Here is a 25,201-nt window from a genome sequence, read left to right as displayed (position 1 = left end):
TGTGGCTGAGCCACCAGCCTGGCCAAGCTCCACCAACCCATCCCCTTGTGTCTCACACAGCCAGCTGTGCTTTCCCAATTTTTGGGAGTTTTTCTTTGGGAATCCCAGCTTAGTTGGATGCCCTAAATCCACGTGAGGGGAATGCTGGAGATGAAAAACCCTGCAAGGGAAGGGGGTGAGGGAATTAGAACACTATTTTTATACAATATTGAAAAAATACAAATTTTTATTGTGATTTCTTTTTTTTTTTGGTTGCCTTTTTTTTTTGTTTTGTTTTTTTTGTTCTGTTTTTTGTTTTTTTTCTCGTTTTTTGAAGCTTTTTAAACTGAAATCACCACCCAGCACTTGACTCTACTCCTAAGTAGCACCTACAAGTAAAGGTTTATAGCACAAGCAAAGCTGCCAGGGCAGCAGGAAAGCGAGTTAAACGTGGCCCCTCCCTCCCCAAATTAATGAGCAAACAACGTGCTAGATAAGAGTTAATTACATCATTACATGTTAAATAATTAATATTACCCTCCAACAAGCCACAAATGCTAGATAGAGAACTTCAGCACAGTACTAGCCACAGCCCTACACCACTGCTGGGAAAGGATGGGGAGGAGGGGAGGGAAACCTTTGCTTCGTGCCCGGAATTAACAGAAAGGAAATTCATGGTAGGTTTTTTTATTAAGGAAATTCATGCCAAAGCCAAGTGGGACTTGATGGAGTTTTTTTTTGTTTTCTCCCCCAAAAGCAACAGAAGTGAAAGAAACTGATTGTGCTTTATGAATCAGAGGTGGGGTTGGACTCTGCCAGCCCCAGCTCGGTGGAGCTGGAAAGGAAAAGGAAACAAAGCCCAAGAATTCTGGGGAAATGACCAATGTACCAGTCTGACATTCACAACTCTGCTCCAGAGTCGCTCAGGGTGGGTTGATTTTTTCCTGCAGGTCGCATCACAAATGAAAAGATCTTGTCCAAACCCCTCCAAAAATCCCCAAAAGAAAACAGCAGGTAACATTCAGCTTTAAAAATCCATCTCAGTTTCAATCTCCGATGCACAATTATCCCAATTCAAGTATCCCAAGGAGACATTTCCTTATCAGATTTCTAGGAACAACAGCAAAAAAAAAAAAACCAAAATACAAACAAAAAAAAATCTCTCAGTTTGCTGCAAGACACCAGGAGAAATCCAATATTCCAATTCCCAAACATCCTGGAAAAAAACCCAAAAAACCAAAAAAACCAACCAACAAAAAACCAAAGAGTGAATTCATTTGCTTCCTCAATTGGTGCTTTTTAGGCTTTTTTTTTTTTTTTATTCAGCTCAAATTTTGTGGTTGTTTTTTTTCTTCCTAGATAATTTTCTTTGTTAACTCTTAAGGAATTTTTATCCTGTTGTACACACACAAGCAGATGGGAACCAAGCTGGTGCAGAAGGGGGAGGAAAGAAAGATTTAAAAAGGAAAAAAAAAAAAAACCCAAAAAGGAAAATCAAGATGGGTGCTGATGGATTCGTGGACTCGGGCCAAGGGGACAATTCCGTGGAGCTGAAGCTCTGGCAAGGCCAATCCATCTGGTCAGAGGAGAACTCCCAGGTCACAGCCAGCCTCTGTCAGGTGTCTGAACATTTCCAGCAAAAGAGGGAGGGGGCAAAAGAAAGAAAGAAAAACCCCAAAAATGACAAAGCCAGCTGGGAGCCGTGGCAGGGCAGCGGGGTCCGAAGAGGGGCAGAGGAGGAGCTGCACCCCAGCTCCAGGAGCATCCTCATCCAGGGGCTTCTTCCCTCCCAGGCAGGGAGCAGCTCCTCGAGCAGAGCAGGGAACATCCAGAGCTTCTCCAGAGGCCCCAGGATGGCCCAGGGCAGCGAGGAGTCCAGCAGCAGCAGGGCTGAAATCCCAGCGAGTCCTGCAGAGCTCCCCCAGCTCCACGCCCTGCACTGGGCTTCCCTGGAGAGAAATCTCTTTTTTATTTCCTAAACACAACCTGGAGCAGCCCCTTGTGTCCCTACAGCCCCAAGGATTTCCACCTGGAGGAAACACCAACATCTCAGGTGGGAGCCTCGATCCGACAGCAAATCCCTCTTCCTTTTTTTACCTTTTGTTTGGATTTTGGGGTTTTTTTGCTCATTCCCTCCCTCCCAGGGCAGCCTTTTGGTAGCACACCAAAGCTGACTTGGCCAAATGGAAAATCTCAATGCATGCATCCTGCATATTGCTACCAGAATGGAATGTTGGGAATGCTCTAATGCACCTCGGGAACCGGGACATGACCGAGAAAATCAAGACCTAAAGGGTGACAGATATATATATATATTTATATATAAATACACATATATATAAATATATATATAGAGCTCAATGCTAGAATTCATAAAAACCTTGTTTAGTAATAAAAAAAATTGCTTTGTTTAAATATGAATATTATAGTCTGCTTCTCATGGTTAGGAAATTAGAGTCTCTCTGAAAAGCAGGTGGCCTCCTCTACTACAACTCCATGTCCTGAGCCTCATCTTCAGAGAAGTCAGACATGGAGCTCTCAGATGAGCTGTCCCCGGTGCCTTCTTCCTGTTCTTTTAGTGCTTCTTCTGTTGCATATTTCTGGATGTATTCTGGATGGGGGAGAAAAAACCCAAAAAATGGGATATTTAGGGATAGGTCATCAACAGCCGTGGCAAATTTGATAAATCAGATAAATGATTTCTTATAGGATTGGTAATGATGTAAAATGTAATTGTGAATACAAATTATCATAAATAGGATCAATTACCATAAATGATCCCAAAATTAATACTGCTAAATCATGTAAATATATAAATTATAAATGGCATATTTGATAAATCAGATAAAGGATTTCTTATAGGATTGGTAATGATGTAAAATATAATTGTGAATACAAATTGTCATGAAATAGGATCAATTACCATAAAGGATCCCAAAATTAATACTGCTAAATCATGTAAATATATGAATTATAAATGGCATATTTGATAAATCAGATAAAGGATTTCTTATAGGATTGGTAATGATGTAAAATATAATTTTGAATATAAATTATCATAAATAGGATCAATTACCATAAAGGATCCCAAAATTAATACTGCTAAATCATGTAAATATATAAATTATAAATGGCATATTTGATAAATCAGATAAAGGATTTCTTATAGGATTGGTAATGATGTAAAATATAATTGTGAATACAAATTATCATAAATAGGATCAATTACCATAAAGGATCCCGAAATTAATACTGCTAAATTAGGTAAATATATAAATTATAAATGGCATATTTGATGAATCAGATAAATCACTTCTTGTAAAACTGATCGTGTAAAACAGAATTGTGAATAAAATGATAAAAATATTATGAAATAGGATCAGTTACCATAAATGATCCCAAAAATTAATACTGCTAAATCATGTAAATATATAAATTATAAATGGCATATTTGATAAATCAGATAAAGGATTTCTTATAGGATTGGTAATGATGTAAAATATAATTGTGAATACAAATTATCATAAATAGGATCAATTACCATAAAGGATCCCAAAATTAATACTGCTAAATCAGGTAAATATATAAATTATAAATGGCATATTTGATGAATCAGATAGATGACTTCTTGTAAAACTGATCGTGTAAAACAGAATTGTGAATAAAATGATAAAAGTACTATGAAATAGGATCAGTTACCATAAAGGATGACCAAAATGAATACTGATAAATCATGTAAATATATAACTGATAGAGGATCCCACTGCCCAGAGAAGCTGTGGCTGCCTCCTCCTCGGGACTGCTCCAGGCCAGGGCTCGGAGCACCCTGGGCACAGGCAGGTTCCCTGCCCACAGCAGGGGGACAGTCTGGATGGTCCCTAAGGTCCCTGCTGACCCAAAGTGTTCCAAGGCTCTGGGGCACATCCTGGAGGTGGCTGCTCCCTCCCCAGAGCTGGCCAAGAACTCCCCTCCCTCTGGAACCAGGGGAAAATCCCGAGCAGGTGGTCACTCCTTGCACACTCCCCCTTTGGGGGAACCTCTGGAATTCCCTCTGGGATTATTCCAAATCCACCTCAGCTCTGGCTGAGGGAGCTTTGGGAGCTTCCAGACACAGCAGGCACCAGGCAGGACAGGAGGCCAGCAGCACCTCCTCCCTGGCTGCTCCAGGGGACATTCCCACCTGGAAGCTGCTGCCTCCTCCAGCCTAAGCTAAAACTCCAAGCTCTTCAGGCTTCAAATGCCACTTTCTTTATCCAGGAAAGCTCCTGGGCTGGGTTTTTGGGAAGGTTTAACCCAGGGAAAGTGAAATTTCCACGGAGTTTCCATGCTGAATGTCACATTGATTGGGATTCTCAGTCCATCAAGGGAAAAAAAAAACCTCAAAATATCTAAATAGTGACAGGAAGGAGCTGTGCTCCCAGCCCTGGTGCTCCAAGGGACCCCAGTGCAATCCCAGACAGGGGGGGTGGCACAAGTGACCCAGAGATGTCCTGAGCTCCCAGCAAAACCTCAGCCTGCCCATCCTCCAGCTGCTCCTCACCTTCCAAAGGAAGATTCCCTAAGAAAGCTCCCAGAGAGGAAGCAGAGAAGAGGAGGAATTACAAATCCTGGGGCACACCTCCGTGCCTGTGCCCCCTCCCCGTGGCACCAGGAACATTCCCTGGGCTCCCAGGGATGAAGGAGCAGCAGCAATCAATAAACCACTGGATTTGCACTCCAGAGCACAGGGGCTGCCAGGATCCTCTGCAGCACTGTTAGCATGATGTCCAAGGTTATTTTTCAGAGCAGGGCATGGCAGAGTTTAGCTCCATCCCATCCCTGTCACGCAATCCTGGCAGGAGCTGCTGCACTCAGGGCTCTGCCATTCCTGGAGCACCTTCCAGGCACTCCCAGCTCCTTCCAGATCCTCTGTACCTGCCTGCAAGGGTGGCAATGAGGGAGCAGGCTGTCCCTCCATCCCAAGGGATGTCCTCAGAGCTTCCTTTGGCTGCTATCAGTTTTTCTGGCTTTTTTCCAAAGGTACTTTTGGGTTCTAGGCTGTTTTCATGAAAGCCCAGAGGACTCTCAGTGCTGGCACTGGAGATTTTATCTGACAAATTATCTTTTGCCTGCAAGGGATGAAATTTTTTGCCTTTCCCTGGTATGAAAAAGCAGGGAATGGACTTTGGGGTACTGAGCAGGGCAGATCTGCAGGAAGTCCCCATAATCCTTTCAGAGGAATCTGCAAAGGGAGGCTGAATAATTCACAATTGAAATCATATTTTGAGAGTTCTACCCTCAAAAATCGGGCATTTCACACCAGAGCAGTGCCTCCAGGTTTAACCTCTCCTGGGTGACATGGCAGAGCTGATCCCAGCTTTTGGGACACCTGAGCCTTCCCAATTTCCAACCCAGCAGCATCTCACCCCTCCCTCCTTCACATCATCCCATGGAAGGGGAGAAACCAGGCAAAACCTGCAGCAAAGAGGCACCATTCCCTGGGGCTGGAATCCCAATTCAGCCTGCTAATTAGGGCTCACCTTTAATTTTCTGTTTGTACTCTTCTGGTCGGTGGAGGTACATGGCTGCAGCGTCCCCATTGAGAGGGTCGATGGGGTTGGGGTAGGCCAGCAGCTGGGGCAGGAACGACTCAAAAATATTGGTGAGATCTGCAAGGCAAACACAACGGGGGGGGGTCAGTGCCCCCAGGGCAGAGCCATCCCAAAAACCCCCCTGGAACACCCAGAGGGCAGCACAAACTCCAAGGGAAACGCTCTGGCAACGAGGGGAAATCAAGGGAGTAAAATCAGAAATACAAATCCAACCCCTCAGCCCTGCACACACACGCTGATACCCACGGGTTAACAAGGAGGGGGAGGGAATTTTCCTGATTTTTAATCCTGCCTTGAAAAGTTAGGAAAAACTCCCACCAAACAGTGCTGTGCTCTGCCCTTCCCTGAATCCCTGACCTCTGCCAAGCCCCATTTAAATGGAAGCTCTCTGCCCATGGAGCAGGGCTGGAGCTCAGCCTCTGAGGTCCTCCCAACCCCAACCATTCCAGGATTCCATGGAAAGCACAAAGCTCTTCCAGAGCCTTCCATGATCAGAAACCAGCACTAAAAATGAAACAATTCAGGGAATGTGCAGAGCTCCCAGGAACTCCTCAGTGCCAGCAGGAATCTGTCACCAAATCATCCACAGCAGGAAACTGCCCAGGAGTGGCTGGGGGTGCACAAACCCCTCCTGGGAAGCACCAAGTCCCCATTCCAGAGCTGGGGATGGGCAGGAACCAGCCCTGAGCCATCATCCCTCCTTGGAAATGCTCCTGGTGTGGGGGATTCCCGTGGGAATGTTCTAGATGTCTCAGTTTCCTTGTGCCAGAGAAATCCTGTGGGTGAGCATCACCAGGGTGCTGGCCTGGCTCAGAGTCAGGAATCCCATCCCAGCCCAGGACCCCCCACAGGAGCACTGGGACCACCTCAAGCTGGCCCTGCTCCTGGAGAAAAGCTGGATCCCATTCCTGAGCCACCACAGAGCTGCTGAATGCAATTCCAGAGCCCTCAACTTCCCCAACAATTCCCCAAAAAAGGGGAAGGAGATCTCCAGGTGCTCTCCCTGTGCAAAGAGCTCCTCAGCTCTGGGATGCAGCCACAGAATTCCAGGCTCCAACTCTGGATGTGGTGCCCAGGTTTGACAGGAGCTCCTGGGATGGAGCACAGCAGCACCTGGAGAAAGGATGGGAGTCCCAAAAAGGATCCCAGAACAGCAGGAGTGCTCTCTGTGGGCATTCCCTGGCACTGGAGAAGGGATCTGAACCCCAAAAAGGATCCCAGAACAGCAGGAGTGCTCTGTGTGGGCATTCCCTGGCACTGGAGAAGGGATCTGAACCCTAAAAAGGGATCCCAGCAGGAGTGCTCTGGGTGGGCATTCCCTGGCACTGGAGAAGGATCTGAACCCCAAAAAGGATCCCAGAACAGCAGGAGTGCTCTGGGTGGGTGTTCCCTGGCACTGGAGAAGGGATCTGAACCCCAAAAAGGGATCCCAGAACAGCAGGAGTGCTCTGGGTGGGTGTTCCCTGGCACTGGAGAAGGATCTGAACCCCAAAAGGGATCCCAGAACAGCAGGAGTGCTCTGGGTGGGCATTCCCTGGCACTGGAGAAGGGATCTGAACCCCAAAAAGGATCCCAGAACAGCAGGAGTGCTCTGGGTGGGCATTCCCTGGCACTGGAGAAGGGATCTGAACCCCAAAAAGGATCCCAGAACAGCAGGAGTGCTCTGGGTGGGTGCTCCCTGGCACTGGAGAAGGGATCTGAACCCCAAAAAGGGATCCCAGCAGGAGTGCTCTGGGTGGGTGTTCCCTGCCCTGGCACTGCCTGGCCCCTGGCAGCTGCAATTCCCAAGGACTGGATTCAGGCACTGGCAGCAAGAAGTTGATTTTAGTTTGTGAAATTTGGGCCAGGAGCCTCCCCTTGGCTCAGGAGCCTCTTTGTGCCACTGAGGGCTCCTGAGGCTGAGGCAGGAGCCCTGGAATCCCCTGTGCCTCACAGGAAAAGGAGTTTTTTTGGAAGGACCCTTCTCTCAGACCCCCAAATGTGGTTTCAATGTCCCAGCAGAAGGTGCCCCACGCTTGAATCAAGAGATAAATTTTGTTTTCCTGCTGGTTGTGCAGGAATTTCACCCACAGCACTGAGGAGCTGCTGCTTCCCCAGGAACGAGCAGGAACTGAACCACGAGCTGCCCAGGAATTTCTGGTGGATATCCCAGGTTTCTCCCACCTTGGCTGCTGCTGGAATTGTCTCACCCAGATCCTCTGCCAGCTCTGCTTTAAAGGAATTGAAAAATTCCTTCTTTAAGTTGAAAAAGGAAAGGAATCATTCCCCCTTTTCCATTTCCCTGGGAGGTGGAGCTGGAATCTTGGATTGGTGACTGGAGAGGGAGCCCAGCCTTGGCAGTGCCCCCCTGCAGCTCCAAGGCAGGGCCTGGAATGCTGGAGCACAAAATGGAATGATTCCTTTTCATCCTTCCTGTGGAGGAGTGGAGAAGCTGATCTCCCACAGCAAATCCAGGCTGTGATCCTCATCCTCCACCACATGGCAATTCCAGAATTCCAACCAGGAATTCCAGCTAAAATCAGTTTTCCAGGGAAGAACCTGAAAGATTTGATGTCCACATTCCCCTGGGTTTATCCCCTGGAATATCTGAAATTCCCATTTTTAAACAGAGACTCAGCTGTGTTCCTTCCAACAATTCCAGCTTTAAGTTCTACTTTAAACTGATTTGCTTTTTAAGTTGACCTGTTTATCTCTAGAAAGTAGATTTTTAACCAGAAATGAGCCCATGGAAAGCACTCTGCAGCATCAGAGGCAACAGCACCTCCCAACCTGTAAAAAAATCTTATTTCTCTCGAGAGCTTGGCTCAGGGAGGAGTTTCAAATTCAGTAGAAAAGCCCCAAAATCAAAGGCAAAAAAGCTCCAAAAAGGGGTCTGGAATCATCAGGCCCAGAGGAAAACGCCCAACTCACCGTAGAGAGCTGTCCAAGTTTGATTGATTACATCTAGACACACAGTTCCTGACCTGGAACACATGGAAAAAATGGAATCAACACTGCAAAACACTCTGGGAATTGAAAAACTCCTCCCCAGCCCCTTCCCCAGGGTTTGGGATAAGCCCTGATTTATTCCTGTTTATGGTCTTTAACCACCTCAACCTTCCCACTCTGCCCAAGAGAAAATAAATTGGAATTTTACTGCCAGGGAAGCTCCACACAACCAAAAAATGACGGGAAAAGATTTGAGATTTTGGAGGATTGACTCCAAAGACGAGGGAAGGATTTACTCACGCTTCATCAATGTTGGGATGGAAGATTTTATTCATGAATCCTGCAAGGAGAAACAGAGGGACATGAGCAGAACAACCCCAAGAAATGTATTTTTTACATGAGAAATCTGGAATTCATGGAGCCAGGACCCAAAGCCATAAATAACCTCTAAAGAAGCAGGCACCACTGCCAGCCTGGGGTCATTCCCTCCCATCCCAGGGAATCCTGGAGGCAGGAAATGCAGGACAGCCCTGCAGGGCAACCACAAAGCTTCTCTGCATCCTGGAAAGCCCTGCCCAGCAGCCCAGTGCAGCTCCCCCATCTGATGGAGTGGGTTTAGAAGGGCAAGTCTGAACACAAATTTAAGCTCAACATTTGATTTTTAAAATATATTTCAGATATATGTTCTATATTATATATATAAATATATAAATATATAAATATATAAATATATAAATATATAATATATATATATATATATATATATATATATATATATATATATATATATATATATATATATAAATAAATAAAAAATATATATATAAATTTTTTTTTCCCCAACAGAGATTTTCTGTGAGCTTGGTATCATGACATTAATCGACACTTGTGAGCCAGGGAGGTAATAATTGAAATTTTCCATCAATACAGCAATTAATTCTCCTGTTGGTGCCTCTGGTCTCCTAAAAAACAGGTTGAGGAGGAGGGAGCTTGATGTGGCTTTGCCCACATTTCAGATTTCTGGATTTGAGAGGGATTTTTTTGTTGTTCTGAGTTGCAAATTAAATTGTGAAGTAAATAAAATAATTTTGAAAGAAAAAATAAATAAATTTATTTTGAATATTTTTTTAAATAAAATTATCCAGAATAAATTTGGAAATGGTTTCAAGCCTTACAAGGTCCCAGCAGAAGGTGCCCCACACTTGAATCAAAAGATAAATTTTGTTTTCCAGCTGCCAACTTCAACCCCAAGTTCAAGACAGCTGGAAGAAGCTCCAAATACTCTTTTTTATCCCATAAATAATGATAAAATAAAATACATTGGTGGAATTGTGCACCATCCTCAGCCTGGGTGGAAGCAAAGCACATCCACCCAAAAAACTGAGAGTGAATGCAGAGCCAGGGTCCCAAACTCCTCAGCAGGAGGAACCCAAACACCTGGATGTGAGCACAAACCAAACATGGATCAGGGATGGAATTCATTCCTACATTCCTGGCTTGGAGAAATCATTTGGGATCTGCCCAGAGGGGTGGCTCCCACCAGGAAAAGCTGCTTCCAAACCTTGGAGTTGTTTCTTGGATTGAGCATTTGCCCTAAATCCTCATTTCCCCTCTTGTGCCACCATCCCACAGATCCCAACAAACACAGCCCAGGTGGGAATTTCCCTGAATTCTGCAGGAATCCTTTTAAACCAGCAGCAGCTATTGCTTCTGACAGGGATAAGAACAGGGAAGAAATTCAGGTCTGGGATATTGACTCCATCCATGGAGAAAGCTCCTTCCAGGACTCAAAAAACATGGAAGTTTTCTCTCCAGTGCAGCCAAAAAAGCCTAAAAAAAAATCCACATTTAACCATTCAAATGCTGCCAACCTCCCCCACCTTCATGCAACACTTCAGGTGAGGCACTGGGGTGTCCTCCCTGCCCAAAGAAGGAGTGAGTGACAGCATGGAGCCCAGCTGGGACTGAAATCCCTCCCTCCCTTCCCAGGAACTGGGACAGGAGCAGAATCCAGCTCTGCCTGCACTGGGGGGTTCTGCACAAACCCCAATTGGAGCAACCTCCAAGAGAAGGGAGAGCTCCAAACATCTCCACGCTACCCAGTGAATTTCAGGAACAGCTTGGCAGGATTCAGCTGCAGAAGCTGAGGCAGATTCACCAAGGGAAGCTGTGCTGCCATCAAATATTTACGTTCTGCAGCTCCCACAAGTTCAAACCAGGTCAGGGATCCATTCTGCCGGAGCGGAGCTGCAGCGAGCGCGGACCCCGGCCCCAAATCCTGCCTGGCTCTTTGGGGGAACCCACTGGGAATGAACCACCCCTTCCTTCACACTGCCCGTGGGCTCAAGTCTCCCAAATGGCAGAGCTGCTCTGCAGGAAGGGCAGAACAGCCTCTCCCTGCATTCCTTCCCAAGGGAGAGCCCAGCCTCACCCCATGGCACAAACTGCCCAGGCCCAGAGCAGCTCCAGGGAAATCCTCCTTTGTCCTGATCCAGGAACCAGCACAGCTCTCCCCTCCTTTATTTGAGGGGTAAATTCTCCTGTGCCAACAAAAATCAAACTCCTCACAAACCCCTCAGGCCTGCACACACACGCTGATATCCACGGGTTAACAAGGAGGGGAGGGAATTTTCCTCATTTTTAATCCTGCCTTGAAAAGTTAGGAAAAACTCCCACCAAACAGTGCTGTGCTCTGCCCTTCCCTGAATCCCTGACCTCTGCCAAGCCCCATTTAAATGGAAGCTCTCTGCCCATGGAGCAGGGCTGGAGCTCAGCCTCTGAGGTCCTTCCAACCATTCCATGATTCCATGGAAAGAACAAAGCTCTTCCAGAGCCTTCCATGATCTGCTTAACAGAAACCAGCATTAAAAACCTGACTGGCTCTGTATTTATTTTTATGGATAAAAAGGACACAGTGCCCATAAACATCCAGGTAAAAATGAAATTCCAAGTTCTACAGGAAGCCAGGAGGGAGGAAAAAATGATCCCCAGCACTGGGGCAGGTTTATTGTCCCACAGCTCATCCCAATGAATGCCCTGTGCAGAATTCCAGGTGAGCATTCCATCAGACAGGACTGGGGTTTGGGCTTCTCTCCATGACATGGAGCTGAGGTCACAGCCTGAGATTCCAGGGGCTGGACAGGTTGCAAACATCTAATGGAATATTTTAAACCAAGATTCCCAGTGAACTCCTGGAAAAGGCAGTGCTTGGGAAGGAGGAGAGCAGCACAATCACCATTTCTGCATGGAGACACTGCAGTCCAGGAGTGCCTCTGGAATAAGAGCACAAAATCCATGGGGATAAAAAGGCTTTGGGGGATAACAGGAAACCCCCTGGGCATCCCCAAGGAATTCCAACCAGGAAGGGATGCAGCTCTTCCCACCCTGGAAAACCAACCTGGGAAACCACTGGTGCTGTATCTACAGCCCTGGAGGGAGAATTCCCTGGATTGCCAAAAACCCTCGAGGAGAAGGGCACTGTTAAACTGCAACCTCAGCTCACCAAGGGCTGGCAATTCCTCAGGGCTGGAAACTGGGAAATGGGCAAGATTCCCAGCCCAATACCTGGATAACTGGGAAATGGGGGAGATTCCCAGCCCAATACCTGGACAACTGGGAAATGGGGGAGATTCCCAGCCCAATACCTGGATAACTGGGAAATGGGGGAGATTCCCAGTCCAATACCTGGATAACTGGGAAATGGGGGAGATTCCCACCTCAATACCTGGATAACTAGGAAATGGGGGGGATTCCCACCCCAATACCTGGATAACTGGGAAATGAGGAGATTCCAAGCCCAATACCTGGATAACTGGGAAATGGGGGAGATTCCCAGCCCATACCTGGATAACTGGGAAATGAGGGAGATTCCCAGCCCAATACCTGGATAACTGGGAAATGGGGAAGATTCCCAGCCCAATACCTGGATAACTGGGAAATGGGGGAGATTCCCAGTCCAATACCTGGATAACTGGGAAATGGGGGAGATTCCCAGCCCATACCTGGATAACTGGGAAATGGGGGAGATTCCCAGCCCAATACCTGGATAACTGGGAAATGGGGGAGATTCCCACCCCAATACCTGGATAACTGGGAAATGGGGGAGATTCCCAGTCCAATACCTGGATAACTGGGAAATGGGGGAGATTCCCAGCCCATACCTGGATAACTGGGAAATGGGGGAGATTCCCAGCCCAATACCTGGATAACTGGGAAATGGGGGAGATTCCCAGTCCAATACCTGGATAACTGGGAAATGGGGGAGATTCCCACCTCAATACCTGGATAACTGGGAAATGGGGGAGATTCCCACCCAATACCTGGATAACTGGGAAATGGGGAAGATTCCCACCCCAATACCTGGATAACTGGGAAATGAGGAGATTCCCACCCCAATACCTGGATAACTGGGAAATGAGGAGATTCCCAGCCCAATACCTGGATAACTGGGAAATGGGGGAGATTCCCAGCCCAATACCTGGATAACTGGGAAATGAGGGAGATTCCCAGCCCAATACCTGGATAACTGGGAAATGGGGGAGATTCCCAGCCCAATACCTGGATAACTGGGAAATGGGGGAGATTCCCACCTCAATACCTGGATAACTGGGAAATGGGGGAGATTCCCACCCCAATACCTGGATAACTGGGAAATGGGGGAGATTCCCACCCCAATACCTGGATAACTGGGAAATGGGGGAGATTCCCAGCCCAATACCTGGATAACTGGGAAATGGGGGAGATTCCCAGCCCAATACCTGGATAACTGGGAAATGTGGGGGATTCTCAGCCCAATACCTGGATAACTGGGAAATGGGGGAGATTCCCACCTCAATACCTGGATAACTGGGAAATGTGGGAGATTCCCAGTCCAATACCTGGATAACTGGGAAATGGAGAAGATTCCCAGCCCAATACCTGGACAACTGGGAAATGAGGAGATTCCCAGCCCAATACCTGGATAACTGGGAAATGGGGAAGATTCCCAGCCCAATACCTGGATAACTGGGAAATGGGGGAGATTCCCACCTCAATACCTGGATAACTGGGAAATGGGGGAGATTCCCACCCCAATACCTGGATAACTGGGAAATGGGGGAGATTCCCAGACCAATACCTGGATAACTGGGAAATGGGGGAGATTCCCACCCCAATACCTGGATAACTGGGAAATGGGGGGGATTCCCAGCCCAATACCTGGACAACTGGGAAATGGGGGAGATTCCCAGCCCAATACCTGGATAACTGGGAAATGGGGGAGATTCCCACCTCAATACCTGGATAACTGGGAAATGGGGGGGATTCCCACCCCAATACCTGGATAACTGGGAAATGGGGGAGATTCCCACCCCAATACCTGGATAACTGGGAAATGGGGGAGATTCCCAGCCCAATACCTGGATAACTGGGAAATGGGGGAGATTCCCAGTCCAATACCTGGACAACTGGGAAATGAGGAGATTCCCAGCCCATACCTGGATAACTGGGAAATGGGGGAGATTTCCAGCCCATACCTGGATAACTGGGAAATGGGGGAGATTCCCAGCCCAATACCTGGATAACTGGGAAATGGGGAAGATTCCCACCCCAATACCTGGATAACTGGGAAATGGGGGAGATTCCCAGCCCAATACCTGGACAACTGGGAAATGTGGGGGATTCTCAGCCCAATACCTGGATAACTGGGAAATGGGGGAGATTCCCACCCCAATACCTGGATAACTGGGAAATGGGGGAGATTCCCAGCCCAATACCTGGACAACTGGGAAATGGGGGAGATTCCCAGTCCAATACCTGGATAACTGGGAAATGGGGGAGATTCCCACCTCAATACCTGGATAACTGGGAAATGTGGGAGATTCCCAGTCCAATACCTGGATAACTGGGAAATGGGGGAGATTCCCAGCCCAATACCTGGATAACTGGGAAATGAGGAGATTCCCACCTCAATACCTGGATAACTGGGAAATGGGGGAGATTCCCAGCCCAATACCTGGATAACTGGGAAATGGGGGAGATTCCCACCCCAATACCTGGATAACTGGGAAATGGGGGGGATTCCCAGCCCAATACCTGGACAACTGGGAAATGGGGGAGATTCCCAGCCCAATACCTGGATAACTGGGAAATGGGGAAGATTCCCACCTCAATACCTGGATAATTAGGAAATGTGGGAGATATCCACCCTAATACCTGGAAAACATGGAAGATTCCCACTCCAATACCTGGATAATTGGGAAATGTGGAACATTCCCAGCCCAATACCTGGATAACCTGGAAATGTGGAAGATTCCCACCTCAATACCTGGATAATTGGGAAATGTGGAAGATTTCCACCCTAACACCTTGTCAATGTGGAATATTCCCACCCCAATACCTGGACAACTTGGGAATGTGGAAGATTCCCAGAGAATCCCAGAATGGTTTGGGTTGGAAGGGCTCATAAAGCTCATGCAGGTCCCACCCCTGCCATGGGGACATTTTCCACGCTTTCCTGGTTGTTTTTCCACCATCCAGGCAGAACTCAAATCCTGGGAGCTCAGAGGGAAGCGTGACATTCCCTCAGGCACATGCCCATCCCCCAGCCCTGCCCAGGAGAGCCCGATGACACCGATGTGCTCTGTGCTCACCTGCACAACTGAAAAGGACCAACTGAGCACAGACACCCATGAGAAATGACATCCCAGTTCAGGAGCATTTCCCACTGGAAATGGGAGGTTTCTCTCCTCCTACCCATCCCAAACTCCCACACATGGATCTGCTCATGGACTGAGGCCAGCTGGACTCTTCTCCCACCCCAAACACCCAAGGGCCTGCAAGGGAAGTGGGTTTTAACTCTGAAATTTGTCATTTCTAGCCCCACTTCACACCAATTTCAGGGACTCCCTTCCTGGGGAGCCACCACCAGAAGGTTGGGAGAGAGGGCACGAGGACAAATCCTCTGTCCCACTCCCAGCTGGTTTTGCCTCTGGAGGTTCCCATTTTCCAGGGATGCTCCCACCCTGGAGCTTCACTCCCTGCCAGGTCAAGGAGCCCTCCTTGGCAAAGGCACAAATTGATTTTTGATGGAATTTGAAGGGAGGAGCCCTCACTAACACAAGGAGTTCTTATCCCTCAAATCCCAGGAGCTTCCCAGAACAATAAATGAAGCACAAGCCAAGAGAAATCTGTGAAATCCTGGCTGGAATTCAATGAAATTTAAAAAAAACGAAATTAAATCCAGCTGCATTCCTGTACCAGCTGCCACAATGCCTCATTCTACACACATATATATATATTTATCCATATATTCCATATGTTCTGTGCACACAGCAGGTGTTTTGTTTGGGAAAACACTTGGAAAAAAGGGAAAATAGAAATGCAAGGGAAAATAGAAATATCTGCACCTGCAGGTAACTGGGACAGAGGTGGAGGAAAATGAGAGCTGGGTGTGAAGATACAGAAAATATAATAATGCAGATAATATAGAAATAAAGATAGAGAATTTATAAATATAGAGAGATTTATAAATATAGAGAGATTTATAAATATAGAGAGGATTTATAAATATAGAGAGAAATTTTTATAAATATAGAGAGAATTTTTATAAAAATATGAAGCATATATAGAATTTATTTGAGAAATTGAGGCTCTGGGCATTTTGAATATAAATTTTCCAGCTGAGGTATTTGATTATTAACAAACCCCATGCTGGCCTAATATTCCTGCAGATTTTAAAATAAATAGTAAATAAATTCCAGGCTGCCAGGCTGTTTGTGCTGCTCCTGTATCCAAGCAAGGCAGGACATTCCCACTCTGGATTTCCTCCTGTTTGTGGCATTAAAGGGAATTCAGCTGCAGGAGCAGGGAGTGACCAAAACCACCAAATTCCCCCAAATCTGTGTGACCTGGGAGCTCCAAGGAGCCCTCCCAGCCCTCCCCAACTCCTCTCTGGGAAAGCAGGAAAGGCAGGAATTGTCCTGAAGATTTTAAATCCCAGGGAAAGGAGAGAAGCAGAATCCTAAAGAGGGAAAAGAGAATCCCAAACAGGGAAAGGAGAATCCCAAATAGGGAAAGGAGAATCCTAAACAAGGAAAGGAGAATCCTAAAAAGGGAAAAGAGAATCCTAAAAAGGGAAAAGAGAATCCTAAAAAGGGAAAAGTGAATCCTAAAGAGGGAAAGGAGAATCCCAAATAGGGAAAGGAGAATCCTAAAGAGGGAAAAGGACAACCCTAAAGAGGGAAAGGAGAATCCCAAACAGGGAAAGGAGAATCCTAAAGAGGGAAAGGAGAATCCCAAACAGGGAAAGGAGAATCCTAAACAAGGAAAGGAGAATCCCAAACAGGGAAAGGAGAATCCTAAAGAGGGAAAGGAGAATCCCAAACAGGGATAGGAGAATCCTAAAGAGGGAAAAGGAGAACCCTAAACAGGGAAAAGAGAATCCCAAACAGGGATAGGAGAATCCCAAACAGGGAAAGGAGAATCCCAAACAGGGAAAAGGAGAGAAGCAGAATCCTAAACAGCTCCAAACACTTTGGACATGGAAGCAGACATGGAGCAGGGAAGTGTTTCCTCACAAATGCAGGAATATTCCCAATAATTGGCTGAAACACCAGGAGCTGGGGTTGGCTTTTTTTGGAGCAAGTGCTGCAGTTAATCCCTCAAAGCTGGGATATTCAGGGACTTCTTTCTCCTGAAGGGAGCACTCAAGGCCAGAGCCAAGCTGCCAGCCCTAACCAGGCTCTGTGAAATTCCTGGCTTTCCTGGGATGTGCATTTCCCTTCTGGGGATTTCTGCCCTTGGGAAAAGTCATCCTGCAAAATCCAGGATCTGTCAGCTCCACAGCAAAGCCAGGCAGTGGCAGGACACTGCAGGGGGGATGGAGCTGTCCCAGGGATCTCCACACAGGAATTCAGGATGGTTTGGGGCCTCAGGGGTGGGAGCACCCCGAAATTCCCAGTGCAGTTTAGGGAACAGCAACAGTGACCCACGTGAAGAACAGGCAATAAATGCCATGGACCTCTGAGGGTGGGAGAGGGGAGAGAGATGGGGCAGGAAAAGAGCCAAAAAAGCTTCTCCTGGAGCCAAGGAGAGCCCTGCCCCTCGAGGATTCCCAGAACATCCACACCTTTCCCAAGGTGGGGAACCCACTGGAAACCCTCTCTGGCCAGGCTGGTACTCTGGCACAGGACACCAAGATTCCCTGGATCTCACCCTTGGGATAAAAGATCCTAAAAGATTCCAAGGGAATTCTTACTCATCATTTTTCTGGAGCACATGGATACACTCCAAAAAAAAAAAAAAATCAAGGGTCAAATCAAAAGAAAAGCAAAAAAGACTTTTTAAAGAATCCTGTGTTTTGCAAAACAAGCCATGCCAGGATCAAAGATTCCTCAGGATGGAAGGAATATTTCAGCCTCCAGTCCTGGAACATCAGGAAGGGGCAAGGATGGGGTTTGTGTTTCAGGCTTGGGGATAAAGGAGGGATTTATTCAAGGAAGAGCTGCTGGAATCCCTGATTTCTCCAAGGAGGGACTCACATGGACAAGCTGAACTCTGCTGAGAACAGAAACATCCATGGGCTCCAAAATCCCTGAAACCTTTCACTTCCACCCCAAAAAATCAGAGATTTCCACAGGAAACTCCTTCCCTACTAAAGCTAATTACTGCCCAGAGCCCAGGCAGGGTGGGAAGGGGAGAATTCCCACTCCCATCACTCCCAGTGCTCCCAGTCCAGCTGGGATCAGGCTTTTATCAGCCATGGCCACAGCAGGGATAATCAGGATCCCCAGGAGGCTTCACCCAGGCCTGGCCACCCAGATAAGCTGGGCTGGGGCAGCAGAAATGGCAAAGAAAGGCAAACAACCCTTCCCTGCAGCCTCCTGGGGGCTTCCCTGGGCTCCAGAACTTTCCTTGGAGCTTCCCAGCCTTTCCTGAGCTCTGCCCTGCTCAGCCAGCTCAGCTCCAGCAGGGATTTTATCCATCCCAGCTCGTGTTTCCAGCAAGAGGCAGATTTCTAGGGAGAAAAATTGGGATTTCAGCAAGAGCCTGAGGAGAGAAATGGGGTTTTTTTGGGAAGAGGAACATTTTGGGGAGGAAAAAAGGGATTTTCCAGCAAGAGGAAGACTTTGGGAAGAAAAGAAAGGAGGTTTCAGCAAGAGCTTGAGGAGAAAAAAGAGATTTTTCCAGCAAGAGGCAGTTTTTTGGGATGGAAAAAGGAGATTTTTCCAGCAAGAGGCAGTTTTTTGGGATGGAAAAAGGAGATTTTTCCAGCAAGAGGCAGTTTTTTGGGATGGAAAAAGGAGATTTTTCCAGCAAGAGGCAGTTTTTTGGGATGGAAAAAGGAGATTTTTCCAGCAAGAGGCAGTTTTTTTGGGAAGAAAGAAAGGTTTCAGCAGTATCTTGAGGAGAAAAAAAGGGGTTTTTCAGCAAGAGGAAGATTTTGGGAAGGAAAAAGGAGATTTTACATCAAGAGGGAGTTTTTTGGAAAGAAAGAAAGGGATTTTCCAGCAAGAGGAAGATTTAAGAAAGAAAGGAGGTTTCAGCATGATCTTGAGGAGAAAAAATGGGTTTTTCTACAAGAGGAAGACTTTGGGGAGGAAAAAAGAAGGTTTCAGCAAGATTTTGAGGAGAAAAAAGGGGGTTTTCAGCAGGAAGAAGATTTTTGGGAGGGGGAAAAAAGTTTTTCCAGCAACAGGCAGTTTTTTTGGGAAGGAAAAAAGATTTTCCAGCAAGAAGCAGATTTTGGGGAAGAAAAATCTGAGGTTTCAGCAAGATCTTGAGGAGAAAAAGGGGTTTTCCAGCAAGAGGAAGATTTTGGGAAGGAAAAAAGGAGATTTCCCAGCAAGAGGAAGATTTGGGGAAGGAAAAAAGCAGTTTTTCCAGCAAGAGGCAGTTTTTTGGGAAGGAAAAAAGGAGATTTCCCAGCCAGAGGCAGTTTTTGGGAAGGAAAAAAGCAGTTTTTCCAGCAAGAGGCAGTTTTTTTGGGAAGGAAAAAAGGAGATTTCCCAGCCAGAGGCAGTTTTTGGGAAGGGAGAAAAGGTTTTTCCAGCAAGAGGCAGTTTTTTTGGGAAGGAAATAAAGGAGGTTTTAGCAAGAGGCAGTTTTTTGGGAAGAAAAGAAGGGTTTTTCAGGCACTTGAACAGAGACTTGCAGGGTGAGGGAAGCTCCTATGAGGTCTGGGATAAACCAGTGGAAACACAACAGATTTAAACAAGAGAGGGGTGGAAAAAGGAGAGAAAAGCAGCAAAATCAACCTCAGAAGGGCCAAAGGAACTCGGAGATGTGAGCAGAAACAGCTCCCTGCACATGGCCCTGCCCCTGGATCCCTGGAATGTCCAGGCCAGGCTGGAGCAGCCTGGGACAGCAGGAGGGGCTGGCTGGATGAGGTTTAAGATCCCATGCCATGGTTTCAGCCTGCACTGCTCTGGGAAGGGGGGAGGACACAGGACAGGCAGCAAACACTGGGAATTCCCACTGGGAATGTGCCTTTGCAAGAGGGAGCTCCAGAGCTGGCTCAGGAGGAAGAAAAGGCTCCCCAGAGCTGCAGACTCCTGTGCTCTCACTCAGAAATGTCAAAAACAAATTTAAAAAAGGTGGGGGATGGTGGATGGACAGCAGCACCCTCCCCAAAAGGCACAATTCCCACTGGAACAGAGGATTCCTCATCCCACAGAGCTCCCAAATGAAATCTGAGCCCGAGGGGGTGTTGAAGGAAGAGCCAAAGGAGGATGTTGATGTTGGAAAGGGCTTCAGCCACTGGAAGGGGCACCTGAAGACATCTGAGGTGGTTTCCTGCTCCCCAGGGACGGATCCAAGCTCAAACCATCTCCTCATGGAATTTCCTATTGCTCTCCAAGGTGAGACAAGCCTGGCCAGTCAAGCCAGCAGGTTTTTGGTGACAAATCCCTGCTTTCCAGCTCTTCCACACGTGTGTTCCCTGCTCCAAGAGGATGGAGGCTTCAGTGGAAGAGCTTTTGAACAGAAAACCCCAAAAGCTGGGTTCACCCCAACACCAGAACTGTGCTTTTGCTGCCCCACTCCACAATGAGTTCTTATTAAAAAACCCCACATGGAATAGATTGATCAACACACAAATATGCAGCCAAATCCCACTCCCAGCTCCTCCTCCTTCCAAAGGCCAAAAGTCCTCTTTTCCTGGGATCTGAAATCCCATAAAAATCCTTGTATTCCACTGGTGTCACTGCACCTGCAAAGGTCAGGCCCCAGTCCCAGGGTGTGGATGGCAAATGAGTGTTTGTTACCTATAGATGGGGATTTGAAGGGGTATTTGTCAGGAAGGTCGACTCTAACTTTCCATACTCCACCTTCATAGGGTGCTGCAAGGGAGGAAAAGCAGGAGTTAGACACTGCACAGCTGAGGAGAGCACAAGCAGAACCAGAGCACTCAGCAAAACATCTCTGGAATAATCCACAGCTCCACTGGGAGGCAGATGTCAAAGCCTGCTCCCTGCTCTGGCCCACACCATTTGAACAGATCCTGGAGAAGATCTCAGCACAAAGACACCAGAGCCTGATTAAAACCAGGCACCGAGGGATAATCTCCTTACCTCTGGAGATGGTGCTCAATTCAGGTGGAAAAGCCATTTTAATTGCAAACTCCATGGAAATTCCCATGACTGATGCAATTCTGGCCAGGTCTAGGAAAGCTCAGGGGTGCTGAAGGAGTTCTCCAGAGCTCCAGGGGATGGGGTCTATCCATGGCCATGCTGCCAGCTGATCCTCCCCACCCTCAGAGATGGATTTCTCTCCATGCCCCTTAGATGTGCTCATCTGTTCCCCTCTGGAATGGCATTTCCCTACTCCCCAAGGCAGTGGATTGTTTCCCTGAAGGGCAGGGTCGTGAACTTACTTCCTTGTGGTCCATAAAACTTCACAACAAATTCGTTGAGTCCTCCTAAGATTGTGACTTCGTGTTTGCTCTCGATCCTGGTGCAGCAAGTCAAGGAAAAACACCCAAAGCAGCAAACAAAACCCAAGGAATGCACTCAAAGCCCACTGACCCAAATATTCAGAATATCCCGAGCCCCACGTGGAATTGCAGTGTCCTGACACGTCTGAGTGACCACAGCACCACAACTGGCAAAGCCAACTCCCCACCCTGCCCTGCCCTGAGGAACCTTGGGATGAATCCTCAGAGTTTCCCATTTTCCTCCTGCACAGAGGAAGCTGAGATTTGGGAGAGCACTGGGACGTGTTTGAAATAAATCCACTGCTCCAAAGAACTCCATTCTCCCCTCCCACAGCTCCCATGCAAATCCTGGCAATCCCACATTAGTCTGACCTGCAAGACCAAAAAACTCCTGAGTGTGGGGAGAAATGGGGTGAAAGGAACAACAGGGAGAATCCAAGTGCTTTGGGGAGGAGGGAACACAAAGGGAAAGGCAGGAAATCTGCATTCCAAGCCAGGCCCAGTTAAGACAATCACTGCTGGTGTTTCAGCACTGAAGCTTGGTAAGGAACTCTGCTGTAAGTCAGGGTTAATGGATTGGGAACATATCCTACAGCAATGACCTTTCATCAGTGGTCTGGGTAAGAATCACAAGGGAAGCAGGAGAAAATCAAAGGTTTGTTCCCACCTGAACTTTGGCTCTGCAGCATCGAGGCTGCAGCTGTTTGAGGGGAGGGACATGGAATATTTCATATACAGACCCTTCCCATCACAGCAGGGCTTGGCAGGAATGTTCCAGCAGTAGGGAAATGCAGATTCCCCTTTGTTCCCCCTTGGATGGAAAAGGTTTCCTGCTTTCATGGCACCAAGTCTGCCCAGGATTGCAGGAATTCCACAGACCCTGATGACACCTGGGCACACACTGAAATATTCCCAATCACCAGGAACAAAGAATTCCCCCCTCAGAGCCCTGATTTATGTGACAACCTATGAAATCTGCTGGATGTCACCACGGGCTGAGTGAGGCTCCTGCATCCCCAGGTGCTGACTCCACGCTGGCAGGTTCTGTGAGGAGATCCCAGGCTGGGAACCCTCAGCAGGTCCCTCAGGATTTATTGCAAGAACTCCCAGATTGGACAGACATTTCCCACAGTGTCAGCTCCAAAAGGGTTTGGACACAACAACCTCCTTCCCCTCGTTCTCACGGGGAGAGGGAAAAGTTTACGGCCGTTTGTTTTGGCTCTGGAATTTTCCTGGTTCAGCAGGAGCTGCTCTGCCCTAAAACTCCACAGCAAGGAATTTTACATGCTGCACCCACCCAGGAGCAGCTCCCAAAGGGCAGATGGGAACAGAAATGCCCCCAGTGCAAGTGCTGTCCCTGCTGAAATCCAGAGGAGTCTCTGGAAAAGCAGCATCGCTCCAGGTCTGTGGTCAGGAGCCTCCCAAGGAAGGGTGGTGGCTGAGGGACATTTGTCACCAGATCTTTCCATGGCACTCAAACTTTAAAACTTCCTGTTGTGGCACTAATTCCTTAGGAAATGCATCCCTGGATGACCATTCCAAGTTCCCAAAGTCCTGCAGAGCCCCGCTGTGTGCAGTGATGGCCCAGAAAATGTTGAATTGTCTGGATTTTCACACTCACAGAAGCTTCATGGATCAGATTAAACACAAATGGTTTTACTTTGGACTAAATCAAGTCCTGCTTAATAAAAACCAGCTCTCCCAGGCTGATCCTGAGCAGCTCCAGCCTGGATGCTCCTCAGCTCCCTGAGTTAATGCCAACTGTAAATTAAAGATGAGTTTCCCACACTCGGACTCAATCCTGGTGTTGCCAAATTCAAAAAATATTCACGAGCCACACAGGGCCATATCTGAATACTCTCCTTGTTGTGGCAAAGACCTAAAATTCCTACCAAAAAAAATCAGTGAGTGAATTAGTTCATGCAAGGGAGAAATACTGGGATGAAAGCTTTGGGAACACCACATTGTTTATCAACACGATACCAGAAACTGCTCCCTGTGAGGGTGGTGAGACCCTGGCACAAATCCCCAGAGCAGCTGCATCCCTGGAGTGTCCAAGGCCAGGCTGGACACTGGGGCTGGAGCAGCCTGGGACAGTGGGAGGTGTCCCTGCCCGTGGTTTGGGTTGGAATCTTTCAGGTCCCTTCCCACCCAACCCATTCTCTGAGTCCATAACTGAGGACAGACTGAAAAGAAAGTGGATTTCAGCAACAAAGCCCTTGCACCAACACTGGGGAAATCTCTGGAAGTGCATCAGCAGAAATGAAGCTGGGAAAGGCTCCTTCCTTGAAATGAGGTGAGTTCCAGTTACTAACACAGCTGGGGTGAAGCATCTGCCCTCGCCCTTCTGCACCAAGGAAAAGATGCCCAGGAAAGTGAAATCCTGGAATCCACCAACAGAAAAGATGAGAGCACTCCCAGGAGAACTGCGTGGAGCTGGTACAGAGAACATTTCCACCCTACAAGCTGTTTCCATCTCCAGAAAGTCTTCAGGAAAGGAAGCAGGTACTGCAGGAGCTGGGACTCTGGGAATGCAGGAATCCAAGGCAGACCTCCAGGCTTCTCCATGCCACAAACGTCCCAGCAGCACAGGGGAGCAGCAGAAGGGACTGGACACCTTTGGAGCAGTGTCCAGAGCTCATTCCCAGAGAAAGCTCCCCCATCACTCCTGGGGATGTATCTGCAGTGAATGCAGCTCTGACCCAGCTGCTCTCTCAGCTCAGGCGGAATCTCTTCCGTAAGGCGAGAATCTGACAGCCCAATCCCGGATGAATTCTGTCCCAAACACGCCAGGAATTAACCAGCAGGCTCACAACCAGGCCCTGTCTGGGGAGCCACAGTCCTGAAGGAACCCAGCTGTGCTGAGGTGGGATGTCCTCTCCTGCATCCAGGTTCTGGGGACGGATCCCGCAGCGATTCCAAGGAACTCCAGGAATGAGAAATGCTCCAGGTCTTCAGCAAGTGAGCACAGCTCCAGGAAACCCCAGGAGAGGAGCACCAAGAAGTTGGAGCAAAATTCCCACAATTAAGGTGATCTCCACAGGTTTCTGCTGGGATTGCTACATTTGTGTCCAGAACTGCCAGCCCGCCCTCTCATGGATACTGTTGTGTATCCCTGCAGAGAGCCCCCAGGACCCAACCACACACCCAGCAGTTTTTGGGAAGACCATTTTGGAAGACCATTTTTTGGACCTTTTAGTCCAGGCCAATCTCTCTGCACCCACATTCTCTCTCAGCACACTTTTCTTTGCTTAAATTTACAAAACCCCAAGCAATTAATGGCTAAAGACTTTAAACATTCCTGATTCCAGGGGTTCCCCTGGAAGGAGCCCTTGTTCCCACAGCAGGACACAGAGCCCAGCTCACAGCTACAAATCCAGCCTGTAACACATCCCACGCCCCAAAATGTTTAAAACCATCACCCAAATCCCTCCCAACACTTCTGGCCTTGCTGCTTTTGTCTCCTCATCACCTCAGGATGCCAACTGGAGCTGGTGCCAAAAAAAAGCCAGTGGAAAAGTCAAGGGAAAAGAGAAAAATCTGGACATGAATCAAATCTCTGAGTTCAAAAGCCACAGAAATGAGAAGTGAGTCCTGAGGACCTGAAGATAAATTATCTTAGTCCCAGGACAATGAAAAGAATTTTAACACCAGTAAACACTGGGATATTGAGATGATGCTATGGAAGCTTGTTTGCAAACATCAGCTGGGAAGGGCTGCTAGGAAACAGCCAAGGGGACTTTTCAGGCTCCCCATCCAGAGCCTGAAACATCCCAGGAGCTCCAGGGAGCAC

The 25,201-nt window shown here is 47.7% G+C and overlaps 1 protein-coding gene across 1 annotated transcript in view; it reads right to left on the bottom strand.

The window, feature by feature from the left end:
- Positions 1 to 650: 650 nt before the first annotated feature.
- UBE2H (ubiquitin conjugating enzyme E2 H) overlaps positions 651 to 25,201 on the bottom strand; it is a 47,648-nt gene continuing 23,097 nt past the window's right edge. The window contains exons 2-7 of the mRNA XM_059847628.1: positions 21,349 to 21,425; positions 20,741 to 20,815; positions 8,799 to 8,838; positions 8,481 to 8,533; positions 5,499 to 5,627; positions 651 to 2,590 (exon numbers count right to left, since the gene is read on the bottom strand). Coding sequence (XP_059703611.1) covers positions 2,466 to 2,590; positions 5,499 to 5,627; positions 8,481 to 8,533; positions 8,799 to 8,838; positions 20,741 to 20,815; positions 21,349 to 21,425 — 499 coding nt within the window. The 3' untranslated portion in view covers positions 651 to 2,465. The remainder of the gene's footprint in view (positions 2,591 to 5,498; positions 5,628 to 8,480; positions 8,534 to 8,798; positions 8,839 to 20,740; positions 20,816 to 21,348; positions 21,426 to 25,201) is intronic.

This window comes from Haemorhous mexicanus, chromosome 5 (assembly GCF_027477595.1).
Source record: "Haemorhous mexicanus isolate bHaeMex1 chromosome 5, bHaeMex1.pri, whole genome shotgun sequence".
Classification (NCBI taxonomy): Eukaryota; Metazoa; Chordata; class Aves; order Passeriformes; family Fringillidae; genus Haemorhous; species Haemorhous mexicanus.
This window is presented reverse-complemented; position numbering and strand designations above follow the sequence as displayed.